The sequence below is a fragment of the Chelonia mydas genome, chromosome 10 (genome assembly GCF_015237465.2).
Source record: "Chelonia mydas isolate rCheMyd1 chromosome 10, rCheMyd1.pri.v2, whole genome shotgun sequence".
NCBI classification, from domain to species: Eukaryota; Metazoa; Chordata; order Testudines; family Cheloniidae; genus Chelonia; species Chelonia mydas.
The window spans coordinates 76,923,761-76,946,297 of record NC_051250.2 but is presented as its reverse complement, the minus strand read 5'-3'; the positions used below and the strand labels follow the sequence as shown (position 1 = coordinate 76,946,297).

The 22,537-nt window shown below is 48.1% G+C and overlaps 1 protein-coding gene across 4 annotated transcripts; it reads right to left on the bottom strand.

The window, feature by feature from the left end:
- Positions 1 to 239: 239 nt before the first annotated feature.
- LOC102943021 (gonadotropin-releasing hormone II receptor) lies at positions 240 to 22,331 on the bottom strand. Of its 4 annotated transcripts, none has more exons than XM_043523833.1 (6): positions 22,165 to 22,331; positions 21,330 to 21,399; positions 15,851 to 15,960; positions 8,387 to 8,902; positions 3,377 to 3,578; positions 240 to 2,577 (listed from the first exon to the last, which is right to left on the bottom strand). In XM_043523833.1, the coding sequence occupies exons 4-6, from the start codon at positions 8,897 to 8,899 to the stop codon at positions 2,168 to 2,170; spliced, it is 1,125 nt and encodes a 374-aa protein (XP_043379768.1). In that variant the 5' UTR covers positions 8,900 to 8,902; positions 15,851 to 15,960; positions 21,330 to 21,399; positions 22,165 to 22,331; the 3' UTR covers positions 240 to 2,167. The 4 variants fall into 4 exon arrangements, with proteins under 4 accessions (XP_043379768.1, XP_043379770.1, XP_043379769.1 ...); XM_043523835.1 differs by having other exon boundaries at positions 22,269 to 22,321; XM_043523834.1 differs by lacking the exons at positions 15,851 to 15,960; positions 21,330 to 21,399; positions 22,165 to 22,331 and adding an exon at positions 13,298 to 13,593.
- Positions 22,332 to 22,537: the final 206 nt, after the last annotated feature.

The window sequence follows — 22,537 nt, the reverse complement described above, 5'->3', positions numbered from 1 at the left end:
GCAGCATTATCTCCTGTAAATGTAAACAAACTTGTTTGTCTTAGCGATTGGCTGAACAAGAAGTAGGACTGAGTGGAGTTGTAGCCTCTGAAGTTTTACATTGTTTTGGTTTTGAGTGCAGTTATGTAACAAAAAAAAAATCTACATTTGTAAATTACACGCTCACGACAGAGATTGCACTACAGTTCTTGTATGAGGTGAATTGAAAAATACTATTTCTTTTGTTTATCATTTTTCCAGTGCAAATATTTGTAATCAAAAATAATATACACTTTGAGTCCAATTACAACACAGAATACAATAATATGAAAATGTACAAAAACATTCAAAATTTTAATAAGGTTCAGTCGGTGGTCTATTGTTTAACAGGGCAATTAAAACTGTGATTAATCGCAATTAATTTTTTTAATCACGATTAATTTTTTTGAGTTAATCGTGTGAGTTAACGGCGATTAATCGACAGCCCTAGTCTGAAGCCCATTAGCCTGCGAATCATCAACCTCCATTTCCAGGGTCACAGTTAAAAAATTTACACCAAGGCAGCAAAATATGGGGCTTTGGGAGGTGAAGCTAGTCATTCCGCAGAATGGCTAAGGGCGCAGCTCTTCCTGTCTTGGTCTACTTTGAATCTCCTGGGGGGGTGCTGCCTTCGACACGGCTAATCAATGGCCACAGCAGCCTTTGTCTTAAACTAGTTAAACTGCAAGTGTAGACGGCGGAGCTCTCTGTAAAGCCAAGGTGGCAATTCCCACTTTGTGACCGCCTAGGGCTGCAGAAGGAAGAGTTTGGACTGGGTTTTTGACACAGATTTTCAATGTGGGGGTTATGTCTCTCTTTTCTTGATTACCGTATCCTTTAATGCGGACAACAACTAAACAACCAGGGGCTGATCCTTCAGTCTTTGCCCAGACCAAACTCCCACCTCAGGGAGTTTTGCTTCTGGAGGGAATGCCAGATTTGGCCAGAAGAGGAGTTTAAGCCCCAGGAACCTTCTGCGTCACTGGGCCCAAATGTGAGGGCATAATATGGCTTCCGCTGTATTAAGGTTAAACAGGGATGAACTGCATTGGTACTCTGCACTGATCAGGCAGGAAACCATATGTCCACAAGCTATTAAAATACCCACATTGGCATATCTGATTTGTAATCACGTCAATTAAAAGGCGAACGTAACTCTGAGAGTTCCCGGTGCCGGTGCATGGCATGGACACAGCTAAGGGTTTCCCATGAACAATCCACTGACCGTTTATTTCCACTGTACATATATCAGAAAGTACCAAACAAGCACAAGCTCCCTTTCCAGGGATTCAAAACAGTCACAAGAATGACAGTGGAAGAATTAGGGCTGATGCCTGGTACGTACTGAGTCATGTGAGTAGCTTTTAATACGGGACAGCTGAGTAGAAGTTCACGGAGGAGGTGATGTCAGGAGCAGGCTGGCCGGGAAGACAAGACCAAGACTTTGTATGACAAAACCTGAAACGTCTCATTTTTGTCATGGAAGTCACAGCCGTGAGAACCGTCCGGCCCATGAGCCTGGTTCTGCAAACACCTCCGCAGCTGAGTACCGTTAGCCCCAAGAATGATCCCACTGAGGCCAAAAGGAAAGGATGCTCTTTTGCCAATCTGGCCCTTCCTCTATATTTTTTAGAAGCCAACGTATATTTCCAGAAAAACAGAGGTTGGCAGCAGGGGGCTGGCAGATACTGAATTCTAGAATCCATCACAGTAGGTTGCACCTGGCCCAAGAGCAGCATGAAAAGGCCATAAAGGGGGTGGAACCAGCCCGTGGGGAACAGGAGATGTGCAAAAGACTTCTACAGAGCTGGTGGAGTAGCAGGACACCAGCCCCTCTCTGAGTCTCTCCCATGGTCCCAAGGGGTCCTCGGAAGCAGAGCACAAGGGCCCAGGCCCGGAATAAGGGGGAATCAATGGGACCCCTTGGAGAGCACGGTGATACTCAGCATGAGTGCGGCAGAAGCCGTCAGAAGTTACTAATTTCTGGTGACTGTTCCATTCAAACCTAATTCGGGGGGGCGGGTGACTGAACGACATGCCAGCATTAGTACTGTACTTCCCAGGCAGTCACCGTAATAGGAGCTACTGGCCAACACAATGCCCCTGATCAAGAACACAGAGTTCCTTTTCTCCTGCCGGATGCTTTTCTTTAGCAGACCGTGTGGATGATTGTGCCATTGGAAGCGCCCGAAGCTGCTCCGCCATTTATAATGTAGTCCTTTATGTTCATCTCAGAACTGGACATCAGTTTGTTTCTCTCCTGCCCCGTAATTACTGTTTCTATTCCTCTAAGGCACGCCTTCATATCCTCTCGGAAGGAAGGAGTGTAGAGTCCGTAAATGATAGGATCGGTGCACGTGTGTAGCAAGCCAAAGAGAAAGAGACTGTGGTTGATGTACTCGGGCATGCTTTGAATCATGTCTGGCTGGAACCAGTACCACAGGCCCAGGAGGTAATATGGGGTCCAGCAGATAATGAAGGAGGCAACTATCACAATGGTCATCTTCAGGGTCTTCATTCGCGCCTTGGAGATGTGGTTGTTTTTGCTTCTTGCTAGACCTGCCAGGAAGAGGGATAATTGTATACGACACAACAGCATACAACAAGGAAGAGACCAACACTCACAGCCCAGCCTCTGTCAGAGTCAGTAAGAGTTTGACTTCAAGGCTTAGGCCTGATCCAAAGACCACTGGAGTCAGTGGGGGCATTTCCATTGACTTCCGTGAGCACTGGATTAAGCCCAAACTGCAGCTGAATTGAGTTACCACAGGGCTGAAGCGGCTCTCTGTATTGGGGTGTGCTTCATTGGGACATATGGCCATGCACAAGGCACAGGTTGGGCCTCTCCCAGGGGTGGATGAATAAGGATGTCTGTTTTCAAGGCTGCTGTCTTTCATCACTATAAAGTCACTTGACTGGATTGAGGCCTGGCCCTACCCAGCCATGCAGGAGTCAAAAGAGGAGGAAGCTGCCCTGGGCCTTGCACACCCTCCCCATCTCTTCTTGCCATACCTGAAGGAGACAGTAGCAGGTCTCCATGATACTCCTGGAAGAAGTGGGCAGAGCGAGGTGGCAGATTCCATGCTCTGCACCCCGCTCCACCATTTGTGCAGTCTCTCTCACCACATATTACAATATACAAGGCTCCCCTGTTCAGCTGTCTGTTATTTTCCGTCAGAGGGGACTTGCCATCCCCAGAAACACACCTGCTATTTCTCATTTTCCAAGCCTGGAGATGTCAGGCAATGATGCTGATAATGCAAGAGATGCCTATGAGGGGGAAAATTACAATGTCTCGGCAATACCAATAAGATCACATGGAAGCATGCTGAATGCTCAATAGCCGCAACCTGCTCACCCTTGTTGATCTTCAGTTGCTTGCTGATTTCCCAGATGATGCGGATGTAGCAGACAATCATGACGCTCAGTGGGGCAACGTAGAGGGTGGTGAAGGTGAACATGTTGTAGAGGATTTCTTCCCAGTGCTCTTGGAAACTTCCATGCGTCACACACTGGGTAAAATTGACCCCCGGGACAGTGTGCAGGTGAAAAAGAAAAAGCTGAAATTAAGAATGAAACACTTAGTCAGAGATTGTTCTTAAAGGGGCACTGTCACAATGACAGTCTCCTTCCTGGGCTTACTGGGAACACCTTCCGGCAATTATTAACCCCCAAAAGAATTTAGAAAGTCTTATTACATAGGGTTTGCTGGATTGGGTCAGACCACAGGTCCATCTAGTTCAAAATGCTGTTTTGACAGTGGGCAGCACCAGATGCTTTCGAGGAAGGTGTTAGAACCCTGCAGTAGCAGATGTGGAATAATCCGTCCCCACATTAAGTCTTGTTCTATCTCTGATCAGCAGAGCATGAGGATGCATATTGACTTTCATCATACACGCTCTTTGCTGACTCAGCCCATCACTCATCTCAGGCCATCGTCTGGTCCGTTCATGGTCAATTCCACTGTCCAGTCCTCATGCACGAGTACGACACTGCAACATCCGGGCTGGAGCTGGTGAGAAATGGGTTCTGTTGGAATTAAAAGCTTGTTGTGGTTTTTTCCAGGCCTCGATCATAAACCTCAGCCATTATTGTAATTATTTCTTACTTTGTGCCAATAGACAACATGGAACCAACTACTAGCAAACACATCAATTAATTCTATAAGCCAGGTTCTTACAAATAAATCAGAGATAAAGTCCTTGATTTGGGGTGGATCTGTCTCTCCTTTCTAAGTATTATGACGCTGTTCTCCATGATAAAAATTATTCCACTATCAAAAACATACTCGGCCTAAGAGCAGAAAATAACCCCCACTGAGCTCGTAAGCCAATGAGTGGATATTTTAAAGGTTGTTGTTCCCAGCCATGCAATATTTGATGGACAGTAACTGGGTGAAGAGCCATTTCTCTCTCTCGGGAACTCAGAATTCTTTTGTGCTGCTACAAGAGCACTGTAGAATTCATGCTCACAAGATTTATTTTCACTCGATAGCGGCTTCCTGTCCTGGGCTGACAGTACACCCCACTTATCTCCATTAGTGTCAGACGTTCCTGTCGCTGTCTGAAGCTGGAGCATCTTTTGAATGAAAAGTCTCCATACTGGCCTTTTAAAATGCCAATCCCTGTATGTTTTCAGTCTCCGAACCTGGCTGCCCTTGCAGCACTGAAATTTGTACACTGAATACGCACTGGAAGGAGGACAGGTTAAGTATTTTATAGCAGTCATAGTCCAGATATACCATATTGTGGATATGCGAGACCAAGGCCCAACTCCTCAAAGGTAGTTCAGTGCCTAACTCCAATTGATTTCAATGGGAGTTTGGTGTCTGAATACCTTTGAGGACCTGGGCCCAAAGAGGGAATGTCTGGTTATCATCTAGCAGGCTTCCTCCACCATACAGGTAGCTAGTGACAGCCTTAAGCTACTGCACATTTCCTGCTGGGTGTTTTTGACTATTGCATTGATGAAACTACTGTATTTAGAACAGGAGCAGCAGGTATAATAGGCCTGGGGAGGTTAAGCCTCCCCTAACCGAGGCCCTGGCCCTGCCCACGCTCCACCCTCTCTTCCAAACCGGCGGGAGCTCAGCTGCGGCCGGATACCAGTAGGTGGCTGGGGCTGGTAGGCGGCCCGGTGCTGGTGCCAGCTGGCAGCCCAGTGCTGGGGCCGGCACTGGGGGCAGCCGGTGGCCCAGGGCGGTTCAGCTGGGGCTCCTCCGGCCATAGGGGCGGGGGGATGCTCGGGGCTCTGGCAGAGGGAGGGGGCAATAGAGGCAGGGCCTCAGGTGGAAGGAAGGGGGGGACGCGTGGCTAGCCTCCCCAAAAGGGGGTGGGGGCTCGCAGGGTGAAAGCTGGTTAGTTCTGGGCTTGTAGACCCTGTTCACATTACAGCACCTGTAGTAATTGCATTTGAAGCCATTTTGCAAGGTGGTTGCAGCCCAGTGTAGTTATACCATGGTTCACATCTACCCCTTCCCACTGAAAGAATGCCGTCGGCTGTCTAGGAGAGTGCTCTGTGGAGCTGGTCACACTGGGTATTTTTGCTGACATTCTCTCCCGTTACTGCCAGCATTTCAGCGCCGCTGGGGGTAGCAATGAGGGGGGGTTAGTGCAGGCAGTGTTCCAGGCAGCCGATGGTATTTTAAGCACCATGCTGTTTAACCTTGACATGAGCAGGTCTTGCCAACACGTTGGCTTAAGACGCTGGTGATCACTGGCAACGTGGCCATTCTAGAGTGTCGACCATTGTGAGCACGAGTGGTAACAACTGGGGGAAATATTTGGCAAAATAGCCCATCACTGACAAAGCCAGAAGCACCATCTAAGCCAGCAGGGTTTTCAAATCTCCACACACACTGGACTGGGAAACTGTACGCGCTGCAGTTGGGGATGCTCAGTGGGCTTAGTCGAGTTCCTCAGGCTTGCTAGATGTGCTGAGGAACAAGGCAAAGAGATGTTCTGATGGGACCAATATGGGACAGAAGCTCTCTACCTGCAGCAATCATTGAGGGTACATCTACACTACAGAAAAAAACTCCATGGCAGGGAGTCTCAGAGCCCCGGTGAACTGACTTGGACTTGTGATACAGGGCTAAAAACAGCAGTATAGACATTCCCGTTTGGGCAGGAGCTTGCGCTCTGAGACCCACCCCATTGCTGGGCCTCAGAGTTTAAGCTCCAGCCCGAGCAGGAATGTCTACACTGCTATTTTAATCCCCGCACTGTGAGCCCCATAAGCCTGAGTCAGCTGACCCAGGCTCTGATGTGAGCAGACTCAGGGATTTTTTTACACAGTAGATGTACGCTTAGTGTTAAAGTGACAACACCCCACCTGTTGTTCTGTGATTATGTTTTCACTCTGACTCAAAGGCTTCGTTTATTTGCACATTGCAAAACAATCCATCCTCCACAGGGAGTTAAACAAGGGCACCCCAGTTGCTGTGTTGATCAACCCCATTGCACGTCATGAAATCCGAAAGCCACAGGACCAAATTCTGCTCTCATTCCCATCTGTGCAACCCAATGAATGAGGTCATTTGTGCATAACGGAGCAGAATCGGGCCTGTAGTTTGAGCCATGGATCTGATTATCTTTTGGATGCTTGGCCATTGTATCAGTAGCTGATCTGTATGTAGTTCTCGTATTGATAAGAGATAAGGTGGAGGCAAGGTAGGTCACTGAGAAAGTTCTACCAATAGCAAATTTATCCCTGTAGAAATCTGGGGCCAGGGCCTCAGCTGGTGTGAATCAGCATAGCTTCATTAACTTCAGATCAGCTCACACCACAGGAAGAATAGAATTCTATAGCAAATACATTCCCAGTTAAGTGAATGGGGGGCATGGATCAGCGTTCACGTCGCACCCCCTGTCAGTACCTGGCCTGGGCCAGGGAAGCTAATGATCCAACCAGCGGATCAAATTCGGTGCCACCTGAGTCAAGTTGCGCGTTTGCTAAGAAGAAGTTAAGTGGCTGGAATACAAGAGCTAACACATCCCCATGCAAAGAATGGGGATCAAGAGTTAATGGATTCCCCCTGAAGCTACGGGACTCTAGGAGCTACTGCCTCCAAAGCTGAGCCCAGTCGAGATTTCAACTGACATTTTCTGGCAGCGCCATGGTACAGCATCACCGCCTTTGACTCACTCTTCCTCACAAGCTGGAACAATGAGAAAGGGGCAGTGAGCAAAGAAGGGCTCAGTTCCAGGTTACTCTAATAGCTGGAGAACGCACTGACCATAGACTTTGGAGAACCTGGAGCGGTTCAAGAGACAGGCATGGTGTATGGGAGTGGAAGCCAGAAATTCCCAAGTTATAGTCCTGGCTCAGGCAGCAAGTTCTTCCACGTTTCTGGACCTGTTACCTCACCTTCCTGTGTCTCACTTTCCCAGTGTACAATAGAGATTGTAACAATTACCATTCTCCCTAGGGTCTGGTGACGATGAATGAGTTAATGTCCATAAAATTAGTTCTCTGAAAACATCTGCTCAGTGTGCAGCAGCAGTCAAAAAGGCGAACAGGAATACTGGTGTGCAGTTCTGGTCACCCCATCTCAAAAAAGTTATGTTAGAATTGCAAAGAGGACAGAGAAGGGCAACATAAATGTTGGGACTGGATGACAGGGAACGGATTTCTCAATAATTGCCCTGTTCTGTTCATTCCTGCTGCAGAATGTGGAACTGGCCACTGGCAGAAGACAGGATACTGCGCTAGATGGACCATTGGTCTGACCCTGTATGGCTGCTCCTCTGTTCATAAGTGTCCTAGAAGTCCCACTTTTTATCTACCTCAACATCTGCGTACCTGAACCTTAACTGGATTTGAACACCTCCCTGTGTGTTGGGGATAGGGCACTAAACCGGGAGGCTCTTCCCAACTATAGCTGTGCTGAGATGGGATCTGTGCCAGCTGCAAGAATATCTCAGGCCTGAACTCCTCAATATTCCGCAACAAGTTTGGACTTGGATTCCTCTTGGAAAATAATGGGCACATTGTCAGTCTGTTTTAGGTATTGCAGATGGCTCCCCATCACTGCAGTACCTGAGCACCTCACAATCTCGAATGGATTTATCCTCACAACCCTCCCCTGTAAGGCAGGGCAGTGCTATTATCCCCATTGTGGGGAACTGAGGCCCAGAGCCACTGAGCGACATCCCCAAGGTCACACAGGAAGTCCATGGTAAAGGAGGGAATTGAACCCAAGTCACCAGCTAGTGCCCTAACCATTGGACCATCCTTTTCTCTTGATTACTGATTATCACCCAAACCATTCGCCCAGCCCAAGGTGGCTGTTCACTTTTGCCTATTCTGAAGTGTGACACTTCCTGTTCGAAGTGACCCCAGCTTGACAATGGTGTTGCGCTCATACCTGGGGCGAGGCCAGCAGAAGGCTCATGACCCAAGCAACATATAACATGAGTCTGTTGCGTCGACTGGAATTAGCGAAGGCAAAGGGGTGGAGGATGGCTGAGTGCCGGTCTATGCTGATAACCACAAGCACCAGCGCTGCAGAGTACATGGCAAAGAGCTTGAGGAAGTTCAGCAATTTACAGGGCAGGTCCCCGGCGTACCACTGGACTGTCACATTCCACACAGCATCCAGGGGCATGACCGTGAAGGTCACCAGTAAATCTGCCACTGTTAAGCTCAGTATCAGCAGCCGGACATGGGACTTCCTTCTCTTCCTCATGATGCTATATAACACAACTGAGTTGCTGCATGTTGCTATCAAGAAAAAGCAGATGGTGACGATCACACGGACCCTGGCTGCTAGGGTGAAAGTGGGTTCGATCCAGGGCTCGGGGCAGTCGGAAGCAGAGAGGTTTTCATCCACGACATCAGCTGACTGAGGAGGAGTCATAAGGTCCCGTTCTTCAGGCATTCCCTACAGGAGGACAAATGGCAAAATCAGAGAAGAAAGCTAGGCCTAAAATCCCTGTTGGGTATCCATTTAGCATGGGACAGCTTTAAGTGTGATGAAGAGCGAGGCTCAATAGGCTTAGCCAAAGATACTCAAATGTTTTAATATGCTTATCTGGTAGTACCTTAACGGCCCCAACCAGGGCCGGGGGCTCACTGAGCTGGGCGTGGGGTCTGACTAGATAATCTAAAGATCCAGGCTAGCCATAAACTCTACGAAACTTCAACTCTATTAAAACCAAAAGATTGCACCTGCCCCAAAGAGCTTACAGGCTGGAAGACCAGACAGACAAACAAACAAAAAGGCAGAGAGAAGCAACAAACAACAGTACAATGTCTTCTCTGTTTCCTAGTTTCCATAGTGTGGACCACCTCTTACTAGACAGATTATCCCACTGAGCTGCATCCTCTTCCATTTGCTATTGCGGGGACCATCACCTCCTCCTCTTCATAATTACACATCATCCCCATGGTGACTATAGCAAGTGCTCACATGGAAATGTATTTTAAGCACTTTTCAATGCTGCTTAGCAGGTGGAAACAAGGAGGTGGCAGTCCCATGTGACCAGCCAACTGTGCAGATGACCCAGTGTGGTGGAGTGGGACTCACTCCGGTGGCGCCTCCTGCTGGTCGTCCAGGAAATCAGCATTTCCAGCCTCCGGAGCACCCTCTGCAGGCTGGTATCCCACCTGCCGCTGGGCCCAGCATCCCTTCTGGATGCTGGTGCCCCTGGCAGTACCCCCACAGACCTTGGTCTCCCCGCCGCCCCAGGGAACCCCCACCTTCTATCCCCACCTTGCCTCAGTCTTTGGCCACCGCCAGTCACCATCTAGCCCCTGTTCCCTGGGGCAGACTGAGGCTCATGAACCAGCATGATGAGCAACTGGCCACCCTCTGGAAGGGTTTGGGTGCCCACTGTAGCCTGGTTAGCTCTCAGGTGGGTTTCCCTTTCTGGTTGGGTCTCCACCGTGGCCTGTCTCACCCCCACGTGGATTCTCCTGTTGAGCTGGGGCCTCTCTGCCACAGACCCCCTCTCTTCTGGGCCCCTGGTCTTCACCACCCCCTCCTTTGGGGTAGTCTCAGACCGAGCCCGATCCTCTGGCCTCTTCCTCCTTCTCTGGGGGCAAGACCATCTTACTTGGCCGCCCTTGTGGCACAGGAAGTGCAGCCAGTGCATTCCTTGGGCCACCTGCGGGCTAGGCCTGGCCCTGTGAGTCCCGTGAGGGCACTCCCTCTTCTTGTGCCCTGGCTCCCCACAGGCCCAACAAGTTTGGAGCCCCCCCTGTTGGCTTCACAGGGGGCACTCTAGTCTCTCCACAATGTCCTGGGCAGAGCCTCTTTGCTCCATCCCGATAGGGGCACTCCCTCCTATAGTGCCCCGGTCGCCCACAGGCAAAACAGTCTTTAGGCCCTGGCACCGGCCTCCAGCCCAAGGTGCTGGCCCCCGATGAGAGCTATGTGCCCTCCCCCGCAACAGCTGTAGCAGCCTTGCTTGCTGCTCGGCGAGACGGGCCACACAGGCTCTCCAGTAGTAGTCCCTCATTTCTCCACCTTCAGGTCCTTCACTCAGATTCCGGGCAACAGTCCAACAGTCCTTGCCCTTGCCCCCTGTATCGGGGCGGACCGCCTATGCCCGCATTCTCCACCATGTTGTGGGGGGGGCAGGACTCACCCCTGCAGCGCCTCCTGCTTGTTGTCCAGGGAATTAGTGTTTCCAGCCTCTGGAACACCCTCCACAGGCCAGTGTCCCGCTTGCCGCTGGGCCCCGTGTCCCTCCCAGACCCCAGGCCCCTCCCTCTCAACATCTAGAGAGAGACTGTGTCCTCCTGGCCCACTGCCCTCTTATAAAGGCCAGCTGGGCCCTGACTGGGGCATGGCCGCAGCTGTGGCTGTTTCCCCAATCAGCCAAGGCTGGCTGCTTTAGCCAGCAGCAGCCCTCTCCCAGGGCTGATTTCAAGCCCTTCAGGGCAGGAGCAGGTGACCACCCCGCTACACCCAGTAAGAGCTTGGTGGAACCCAGCTGGTCCATTGACCACAAATAGAGAACCTCTGGTCTAATGAGGAGTGAAAATGCACCTGAAATACTGAGAATCCCTGGAATTGTGATGCTCTGAAGTAGATACGTTGAGTTCCATGGAGTTTATACTGGGTGTGTGGGAGAGAATCCATGTGATAAGACATTAAAAACAGAGGGTCTGACTCCTCATTGAAGACCCATTGGCACTTTTCTTTAGAGTAGGGGTGTCCAACCCAGTATCTTTGGTTACATTCTCCTCTGGTCTGCTGTTATCCAGTGAGCTTGGGTCTGTGGCTCTGGAGATAGAACCACCGGCTGTTGTACTCTGTGCGCAGTGAAGAGGTGTCAAATCCCATCCCTCCACACCACAATCCCAGGAAAGCTCCCCGAGATGGAGACTTATGGAATCTTCCTTTCCTCATAAGTATTTCCATGGGAGGCAGCAATCTGAGCAAAAATACCTCTCCTATCCATGTTAGCACAGCCGCCATGAACCCATGACACCCTAGGCCGCGGTATATTGCCCTGTTCAGGTCACCGGGATTATATTATTATTATTATTCATTATTTGCGTTACTGCCTGGGACCCCTAGTCATGGAGCAGGATCCCCTTGTGCTCGACGCTGTACAAACACAGAACAAAAAGACGGTCCCCGCCCCAAGGAATTTACAAACTAAGTCTAAGACAAGGAAACAGATGGGTTTAGTCAAACTGACGGAGGAGCACAAGGATACAACAAGACAACATTGGTCAGTAGGATAGGGAGTAGTCTCTGCACACTCGCAGCCGATAACACAGCGGCCCATATTGTGAAGGCCTGTCCTGCACTCTGCCCAGAAAAAATGCCTAGCAATCATCATCTAGTATTTATTCACTTACAGCATGAACTTGTTTCAGGGCTGCCACTGTTATCTGTTTATTCCCTGGAACAAGAGCACTGAGCTACGTTAGCACAACACAGACAACACTCAGAAGAATTAGACACAGCAGGCCATCTTTGGTGTGAGACCCCTGTAGTCGGTCCATATTACGCCAGGAATGAATTTGGCCCACGGTCATTTTAAAAACTCTGATCGAAACTCATCGCTTGCTAAGTGGAGATGGATCACTGGCCTGAATCTGCCAAACTTTGGAAGTCCAAAAACAAAACAAAACATAGGACCCACGGCTGAATTGGGTTGTCAGGTTTGTTTTACAAAACCCTCGAATGACAAGGTTTAGAAAGACCACACCACGCTCGTTTTTGCCCATCTCTGTTGAAGTAGACAGGGACCTGTATTAGAACCATTTACATGAACCCCTAGGCACACACACGCCCCCTGAACATTGTGGGTCCAGACAGAAAAGGACCTGATCCTGAACCAATGCCAAAGCACTGCAAAACCCAAACCCAACTGACAAGATTTTTCCAAACCAAACCAGCTCTGGGTGTCACCTATCTTTGGCGTCAAGATTCATGACGTTTTCTCAGCCCTTATTAATCTGATCTCCAGGGCTGCCTATCAATATCTGATTCCGACTTCCAGCGTATAACAAACCCACACATCTCACCTGCTTCTTAGCAGAACAGAGACATCCGGCCGAGCTCTGGGTTCAGTAAGCAAAGGATAATAAAAGATGTGAGGTTAATCAAAAAGAGAGAGAAGAGTCTCTCTCTTTTTCCCCCCTCTCTGCTCAAAATAAAGATGCACACAAGCACTTCTCACAGATGTGAAAAGCGGTTCACCCTCCTCCTTTCATTCATCTGGAGGGTGACATGAAGTCAATCCCCAAACAGTCCCCCACAACTGTCTCTAAACATGTTTTTTGGGGGGAAGGGAGGTGCCCTGCAGAAAGATGCAACCTATACAATTTCAAAGCCAGATTCTCGCCCAGGTAACTCAACTGTGCAGAGTCACCACTGTTCCACTTAAACTGCCCTCTGCTCCCGTACAGAATGATATCGTGAACAAGCCAGATTTCAAAGGCAAAGACTTTCAAGTTTAGGAGAACACAAACAATGAGCACCGATCAACGCGAGCAGCTGACAAACCGTTTCATGCAGCCGGGGCTGATGCTCAGTTTCACTTACTCAGAAATAATGTGCTTTCCCCTGGTGAAGTTACAGAAATAAAACGATCAGCAGAGACCGAATCTACATCCTGCTCCCGAACTAACCTATTGTTACTACACACTTACACTTGCTCTCTCTCTTCTCCTTACTCTCATTTAGTCCATGTTCCGTGCCTAGTTACAGCTGCTTGCTTTGCTGCAGCCCCACACAGAAAGTAAGCGCAAATATTACCAGATTCTTAGATCAAACCCCGAAAGCAAGCAAAAAGCGATAGCAACGACAAAGTACCAAACTGGTCGTTTCTCCTGTTATTGCCAGTCCACAGGAGGGAGGAATGACGCCGAAGGAAGCCCAGTATCTGTGCTGATTGGAGGTGCTGCATTCAATTCATCGGATGGGAACACACCTGGTATCCGCATGCCCTTAAGGGAAAGGAAAACCGTTGCCTCTCTCTTTATTTGCCAGTGCCAGAAATGTCAGCCTGCTCCTCTGCTGCATGTAGCCAGCAGTCCGCATGATGCAGATCTGCCTCCCAGTAAAGAGGAGATGCAGAGAGCTGGCAGGGTGGCTGGGAGCTGTTACAGCGCTTGGTCTATGCACAAGAGGAGCGTCATTCCACTCCCTGCTGCTGGCTCTGGAATTCTCCGACAGAGACCCCACTGCCCAGCGTAATTCAGGTGAACCTAGCATAATGCTTTAACAATGCCCAAGGAGAGTTGCTCTGATAGGAGCCCACGGGGGGCATAGCTCCAGCGCATTCAGGGCTTAGCAGGTGTATTTTATGATGCTTGTTAGGTCTGCATTTTAACGTGTGCAGAATGCCAAGGGCCTCTGTGGTGAGATGGGGTACAAACATAGCTTTATATATAATATTATTATCGCATCCTTAAGATTATTGTATTGCTATGGAGATCAGGAAACAGGCTCATTAACCGGGCCATGAATCAAACTGCTCCAAAGAAAAGTAGAAAAGATTCTTTGCCCTGGGTCAAACCATGAGGTCCTTATTCCATTTTTAACCTAGTCCATACACAGGCAAAACTGCATTTGGACTGGGTAAAAACAAATCTCAAGATTTGACACACACGTGAAAACAGGTATCAAGCAGTGAATGTCCAGGTACCAACACATATTTCTGTGGAGCTCTTGGGCTGGATCCACGCAGGGACCAGTATGGGGGTGCTTTTGGTTTTTCAAATGTTAATGACTAAATGGGCCTCCTTTCCCTTTAGGATTTAATGAGCCACCCACTTGAGGATTTAATGAGCAGGCCTAGGAGACAATGACAAATCTGCTGCATTCAGGGAAATGGCCACATTCAGATGCTGCACCTGCTTACAGCAAAGCTGAACGGTGCCTCTTCAGGGACAGCATCACCATTCCAGCACAGCAGTTGTCTGTAAATCAGTAATTATTACATGGACTGTTGTTGAACCTGCTGTTGCTTAGACAACCGTGACACACACACACACGCATGCAGATAAAGCACATACATAGCAAAGTTCCAGGAGCGTACAGCTTTTTATTAGCCCCACTGATTGGGGTTAATAAGGAGGGGATGCGATCCTGAATGGAAAGCCATTAATTGGGAATTAAACACAGAGGGAAGAGGAGGCTAGGAATTGGATAAAATGTTCAGAATCCCTTGGTGACTTAGAAGTCTATGGCCCATTTTTGAAAGAGGCGTAGACACTCAGGGCTAGATCCACTAAAGGGTGAGGCTGACATCTTATTTTAAACACCCTGCACCCAGTGTAATCCCCAGTCCTGAGTTAGATGCCCAGGCTCTCTATACAATGCATGGAGACTGCGGGGCACCTATGGATGGGATTCCCAGAAGCCAGCACACTGAGCGGGGAGCCGTAGCAAATGCTGAGGAGAGGTGTGTGGCCTAAGCCCTGCCCCTCAAAGGGACTCAGGCACCTCCCTTTGGCCTAGATGTAGGGTCTGTCTACACTAGATCTGGAAGCATGGGAAGCCGTACCCACACGAGCGCTGATCACACTAGTGCACTAAAAACAGAAGTGTGACCTCAGCAGTGTGAGTGGTGGGAGGGGTTAGCCGGCCAAGGACAAACCTATGGTCTTGGACGGGATCATGAGTGGGTGGCTAGAGCCCCTTGTAATGCAGCTGAATTTCTGTTTGGGTACGTCTCCTCCAGCCAAATGGACACTTTCCAGCTCTAATGCAGACATACCCTTAGGGACTGGGGACTCTCAGCTGTGGACCCTCTCCTGAGTTAGGCTCCTACGGTAGGTTGGTCCTTTCTCACAAAAAAATAGAGGAGGAACCCTTACACCTAATAGCCCAGGGAATGGAGGACATTGGGGACCACCAGGTGCGGTTTTCTACTGAAGTAACCCACGAGTCTTAATAATAATTAATTGCTAGTAACTTAACAGTCTTTATCAGGTAATTAGTTAACATATCTCCAGAGCATCTGAACGCAGGTCAGTCTAACCTAGAACCAGCTGCCTCCTCCCAGGGTCAGCCCCCGACACCCTAAAGAGTCTATTTATTCTCTTAAATCCACTGGAACACCACAGCCGCCATCACCCTCTCCTCCACGGCATCAGGACTCAGGCGGCTTTGCACATGCCCAGTGGCAGAAATGTAGGGGACTTTACCAGCGGTGATGTAGGCACTTACACTTGGTTTTGAGGATCTCTGTTTCGGACTTAGGCACCTAAAATGGCAGTTAGGTACCTACATCTCTTTGTGGATCGAGCCCTAAGAGACTAAATCTCATTGCAAGTCAATGGGACTAAGGCAATGCCTAAGCCACTTTTGAAAATGAACCCTAAGTGACTTAGAGAGCTGAGTGGCTCAATGCCTAAATACCTGTAAAAATCTGTTCAGAGGATCCTCTCCAGCCAGATGATCTAAGGAGCGGTGTTGAGCGCTCCATGTCCTTCTCTCCGGCTCAGGGGAAGATGCTATGGAAGCAGGTGCTGTAAAGAACGAAGAGTTCCTTGGATGACATAAAGACAGCGAGGAAGAGATGAACTATAATATCAGTCTGGGTAATTTAGAAGTCCAACACACACACTGGATTGTGTGCATCAGGAAGAAAACCACATGAAAGGGTCAATGCTAAAAATTAGTGAATAACTTTGAATGCTGTCTTTGACATTCACACAAGTCTCCAGAAGATGGCGCCTCCGAGTAATCAGCAGGGGGATGGCTCAGCCTTCCGCTCCCAGAATCGGGTCTGTCTTCTGTAACCAAACCTGCTCTCAGGTCTCTGAAACCCTGACTCAGGCCAAGTTTGCTGAAGTTCTCAAAGCTATCAGCAAACCTGTTCAAGTAATGGTTTCCGGTGGGCAGCATGCAAAAATGAGGTAACTTTGTGCAACATCAAGTGGTTTCGATCTGAAAGTTAGGCTAAACTTTTGGCCATGTTCCATTTTGGAGGGGGGGATTATTCACACCTGCAACTCAAAGCAACTTCGGAGCGGGGAGAGTGAACTCCGAAACATTGGCTCTGTCTGTGATGCCAAGCGAGTGCAGAATTCTAGGCTGAATTAAAGCACACAGGCAAAAGCAATGAGCCCAACGAGAGTAAATGGCCAAACTCTCATTGATTTCCCTGGTATCATGAACAATTAAGGACTCGTGCCAAGCGCTGTGACCTTTAGAAGAACTGTTACAATCCCCTAGAAGAGAGGCAATAGCGGTACTTATTCACACACAAAACCTCAGTGCTAATGACTCAGTATAGAACAAGGTAACCTTTTCCTTCCTCCAGTAGGGCCTGTGCAAGAAACCAGATACAGATAATGACAAAATTACACAGATTAACAAAGGAAATAAGAGCAGGAAAGCCCTGGAGAGCACGATGTGTTATAACTAACTGTATGTGTAAAATGTTCCTATGTTTGCACACCGAACGTGCGCATGGAAATACTGCAGCTGTGCACACAAAGTGGGGAACCGGGAGTGGAAATGAATTAGGTTAATTTGTAATTGCTTGATTTGTGGGGAAAAGTGGTTAATTGCCTGTGCAAATAGATGAAAAAAGGAGCAGAGGGAGAGAAACACTGGAGTGAAAACCATATGGTCCAAGGAATAGGTATGGGGATAACCGATTGTTCAGTTCGCTGACAATTAAAAAAAAAATAGTTTTGGGTAGAACCAAAACTGACATTTTTCAAAATTTTCAGCAAATTGAAGTTGAAAAAGATTTGTTTTGATTTTGAGCCTTTTAAAATGTTTTTCATTTCTAAAAAAATAAAATGATAGGAAATTTCTAAATGAAAAGTCATTTTGAATCAAAAATCAAAACATTCCCACTTGTGCTCTGGGTTTTTTGTTTTGTTGGACTGAAGCAATTCAGTGAAATCGACACAAATTTCATTTTTTGCCCCAGAAAAGTTTTGATTGAAAAATTTCACCCTGCTCCATTCATATGCAATGATCCAACTTATGTCAGCCACAGGGTTTGAATCAAGGACCTTCTGCAGCACAGAATACACCTCTATCACTTGAGCCGAAAGAGTACTTCCTTTAACTGGTAGCAGTAGTAGGCTATTACCTTCTACATGGATTGAGCACTGGAGAGGGACCAAAGACACACTCCACAAGCATATTACATATACATGGGGCATGTACTTGTTTCAGTCTACCTTCCAGGGTAGAATATTCTATGCATAGTGTAGGACTTTCTAAATAGTTTGTGTTTTAAAGATGGAATCATCATTGAAAAAATACATCTAATTACAGGGGGGAAAGGTCAGTGAACTCAAACTAGTTTTGGGAATCCCAAAGAATAGTAAGAGCCTACAGCCCCTTCAAACTCTGTGATGGTGGCTCATGCTGCATTTAACTATTGGAAGGCCCCAACCACATACCCACGTGCCTGCCCGTTTCCTAAAGGGATTTACATTTAGCTCATGGCAATGACATTGAATGGACTGGAGGAGGCTGACCCTGTCCTGGAACTGCATGGAAAATATTAACTTTGAGTTTCCAACAGCACTGAGAAAAGCTAGGGAGGGGCCAGGCAGGCAAAATGTCTGGAGAGCTGCAAACACACAGGGCAGCCTACAGATCACAGCCACCAAAGGGGAAAACCAAACAATCCAGGGAGATACCAATATTGACCTAAGTGAGAAGCGTCACTCCTAGAGGAAGGGGAGGAGTAACCCAGCAAGCTGGGGGAACTAAGCACTGCCAGAGGGATCGTACCAGGGATGGAAATATCTCCCTGAAGTCATTTTCAATGTGACACCTATCAGGCTGAGATACAAAGTAGCTGCTTTATCACCCAGAAAATTGCTCCTGCAATGTGCTTCTCTGCTGAAAATACCTGGGAACAGTACCTGTGTATTTGAGGGGACGAGAGACCACAACATAATTATATAGTACTTGATGAGTCAAACTCTCTTCTTAGATACACCAATGTAAATCAAGCTAACCCAGTTCACAGTGGCGTAACTAAGGGCTTGTCTACACACAGTCTTTGTACCACTTTAACTATATTGGTTTGAAACTGACATAGTTAAATCAGTAAAACCCATAGTGTGGATGTAATTATTTTGCTATAAAGGCGCCTCATACTGGTATAGCTTGTTCCTACATCCATGCTAGGAAATGTACCAGTTTTACTGTTTGGTTACACAGCGTACCAGTAATCCTTACGCTTAACTTGGTATGAAAACTATGTATAAACCAAGCCGAGGAGTTCTGTGGCCTGTGTTTTACATGAGGTCAGACTAGATAATCACAGTTGCCCCTTCTGGCCTCAGAATCTATGAAAGAGGAAGAGTTGGCCCATACTACAGGCCAAACTACTTTGCGAACATTATTAGCTAATTAATTCTCATAGCATCCTGATTTTGCACATAGGGAAACTAAGGCACAGAAAAGATAAGTGGCCACACTCAGTGAGCCAGGATTAAAACTCAGGTGACCCTGGCTGCCCAGTCCAGTGTTTTAATCATTGGACAAGTGCTGACTCTGGGTGCGTAGAGAAAAACGGCACTTACGCTACAAGTCATTCATAAAGCCAAAGAAGAAGAGAGAGAGAAGATGGATTGTCAGAAAACAGAACATTTAACCTCAAGTGGAGAGAACAGGCTTGGATGACCTAGAGGCTGATAAATCTGCTTTGCAGACTACGCAGCAGGGATGGTGAATCGTTCTGTAAATATTGGGAACATCTACCAGTACGTGTTGTCCTTCTTAAAAACAAAAAGAACAAACAAAGCTAGTAAATCCCTTGTGATCTTTCCATCGTCTGCTCTGATACTTATCGAGGAAACGCTCGCCAGACAGAGAATGTGCTGTTCAGGTCTACACGCCGTTGACATGCACTAAAGCGATGTGCAAGCTTACCTATTTTAAAAACCCCAGGCCAGCACCAAGAGGTTTTTTCTTAAGAACTCCTGCGTATGGAGGGACAACCAAATGGGGGATGGGCATGTTATTTGCTTCTGTAGTTTCTTGTTTGGTATCACACACTACATCTGATATAATGGATGCTTTCAAACACAGTAAAGGGCTCTGGCAGGCAAAGGTGATAACAAGATCCAGTGGTGGGAAGCTGAAGCTAAATAAATCCAGGCTAGAAGTAAGGTGCAATGATTTAATAGTGTGGGTAACTGACAACTGGAACTGCTTTCTGAGGGATGTGGTTGGTTTGCCAGCGCTTGACAATCTTTAAGTCACGATCGGATGTCTTTCTAAAAAAATATGCTGTAGATCAGCCAGAAGTTCTGGGTTTAAGGCAGGAATCACTGGGTAAATTGCTATGGCCTACGTGATGCAGGAGGTCAGACTCAATTATCATAATTTAAATATATTTACATTTGTTCATAGACAAATATCAATTTACTATCAAACGGCCTCCACTTTCGATACAGTTGCTTCTCACTGTCTGGAGGGGACACATTCCTTCTCGGTGATTGTTTGGCTCTCTTGCTGCTAACCTGTTCTCCGGTAGCCTGACTATTTCAATAAGGTAACGCATGATCTCCTCTGAAAGCAAATCTGCGCCATCCAGTGACCTCATGCCTGCAGAAGACCTCCTTGCCAAACGTTCATGTTATGGAAACAAAGGGAGGTTTTTGCACCTTGTGACCAAAAAACAAGGACCCAAGCTCCAGTCTGACTTGCAGGGATTCTGTCAACTGTTTAAAGTAAATCTATTGCACACTGTGTTAGAGTCCAAAAATACACCCCAAAGAAACCCCTGGGTTCAGGCTTGCCCTCATTGCTTTCACTGTCTCTTCCCGAAAAATACGGGGCCCAAACCACTTCACACATCTGTGAAAATCAGGAGTAACTCCATTGAAATCAGTGGAGTCACATCTGGTGTAAAAAGTGGCAGGATCAGAATCAGGCCCTTTATGAATACAGACCCATGAATGAAATACAAAAATACTCTCCACCCTGGGTGCTCTGCCTGGGAGTCAGGACCACCCTGCTCTCTCACGTTGCTAAATGAGAGAGGATCCCTTTGTCTTTGTGGTCTATTTCGATGGTAAGCTCATCAGGTGAGGTGCTGTCTTTCCCTATGTGTCTGCCCAGCAACCAGCATAATGGGGCCCCGATCTCGGCGGGAGTACGTAGGTGCTACTCAGCTGAGCAAAGTGAGGCCTAGCACTCCACTCGCTGACATTTCTTTTTGTCTCTTTGTGCATCATGGGATAGCTTTTGAAGATCCTATCTGATCAGTTCTAAAATTTCAGGGACTGGTCGAGGCATCAGTGGGCAGAACCCTTGTGATTTTGGTGACACCAGAAATGCGGGACCGTCACCTTGTGCCCATCTGGTGCTGCAGGGGGAGAAGCATTGTGACATCAGGGGCAACTCGGCCAGTCAGCCCTCCCTCCCACCAGTTCATTTGCATACTTCAATCCCATTGGTTGAAATGAGTCGGCAAATGAAACTGCAGGTCAGGACTGACGTGCTTGGACAGAGATGATGGGGTGGCAGGGATTCAGGACTGGAAGAGCAGGGGCTGCATCAGATCAGATCGCAGGAGTGGGTGGGTGAGATTCTGTGGCCTGCGTTGTGCAGGAAGTCGGACTAGATGATCATAATGGTCCCTTCTGACCTTAGTATCTATGCATCTGTGAATCAGGTGCTGTACTGAGTGAGGCTGGAGATCTGCACTGTGGCTTCCTCCACACTATGCCTGGCTCAGGCACGTACATTTACCTTTGCCCAGTCAGAGCTGTTTTAGTTCAGTTAAACAGTGCCCCTCCAGTGTTCGACTCCTCGACTGGCAGCACTAGATGGGTATGGGCAAGGGGAGAGATGGCCACAGGTCCGGGTTTGGGGTACCGAGGCAGTGAGCAATGACTGGCTGAGTTACCTTTGATGTCACCATGCCGCTGCTCAGGTTCCTCTGCCTGAAGCACCCCATGGACCTTGTCAAGTGGAAGCTGTTGACATAAAACAAGGCCGAGAAGAGGAGGAGTGGCTAAGACAACTTCACAATAACGTTTAGGTTTAATGGCAGTTACAGACTCAGGGAGAGAGACTGCGTTCCTCCCCCTCCCACTCCCTGCCAGCTCGGCCTGCATCAGCAACCAAGTGTGCCACCTTCTAGTTAATAACACTAACAAGGGCTGGGGGTGATCTGAGGGGATCCCAGTTGTGGCTCCGAACTAGCAGAGGAGGCTCTGACGGGGGAACAGTTACAATGGGAGAGCAAATGGCAATGATATGCGTCTCTTGCTTCTTTCCAACAAACATCTGAATGGAAATCTTGATGAGTGGTTTCCCCACTTGGTTCAGCCGCCCTGTTTTCTAGATTAGTTCTCGTTAAGAAGTCCCGTTTGTCCCACAGGAAGCACGGCTATCCATTATGGAAAAAACACTTCCCCAGCTGACATAGCTCAGCTTGGATCATTTTACGATAAACCCACAAGTGACGCAAAGTGGAGGCCGAAATGCTTTTGCAGCTTGTTTGTGGGCAAGCCTGGGGTCTGTTCCAATCCTAGAAACCCAGTTAGGAAAAGCAGCGTGTCTGTTGTATCTCGGTCAGTGCAGCTAGCTACCCCAGTTTGCATTTGCAAGTTTGTTCCTAGGAGCTTTGAGTCCAGGAACTACAATTCCCAGGATGCACCAGGGGAGGAGGAGGAATGGGAGGAGCAGAAAAGGAAGAGTGATGAGCTCTGTGAAAGAGTGAGGGGAATAAACCTTACCTTGCTATTAGCAAGTTTCCCGAGTCTTCCTCCCAGGGTTTCAGGTACACAACAAACTGGCAACGAGCATAAAAGAACCACAGAGAAACCGAGATCTAACTTACGCACGTGCCTCGTGATTCCTGCTGCTGAGATCTGCTGTTGCTGCTTCGAAGGAAATGCCACAGGCCTAACGCCTGCTGCTCTCTGCAACTGCAGCTTGCTGAGAAGAGAAGTTTAAAGGGGCAGTGCCTATTTCTTCAAAGCGCCCCTTTTTGCCAGCCGGCTTGTTCTTTTGCCATTCTGAGTACGCAGCTTGCTTCCACACTTATTACCAGGACACAAGTTACACCTCGTCCATTCTTCATGCCTACCCCAGGAGATGCCCACTCCA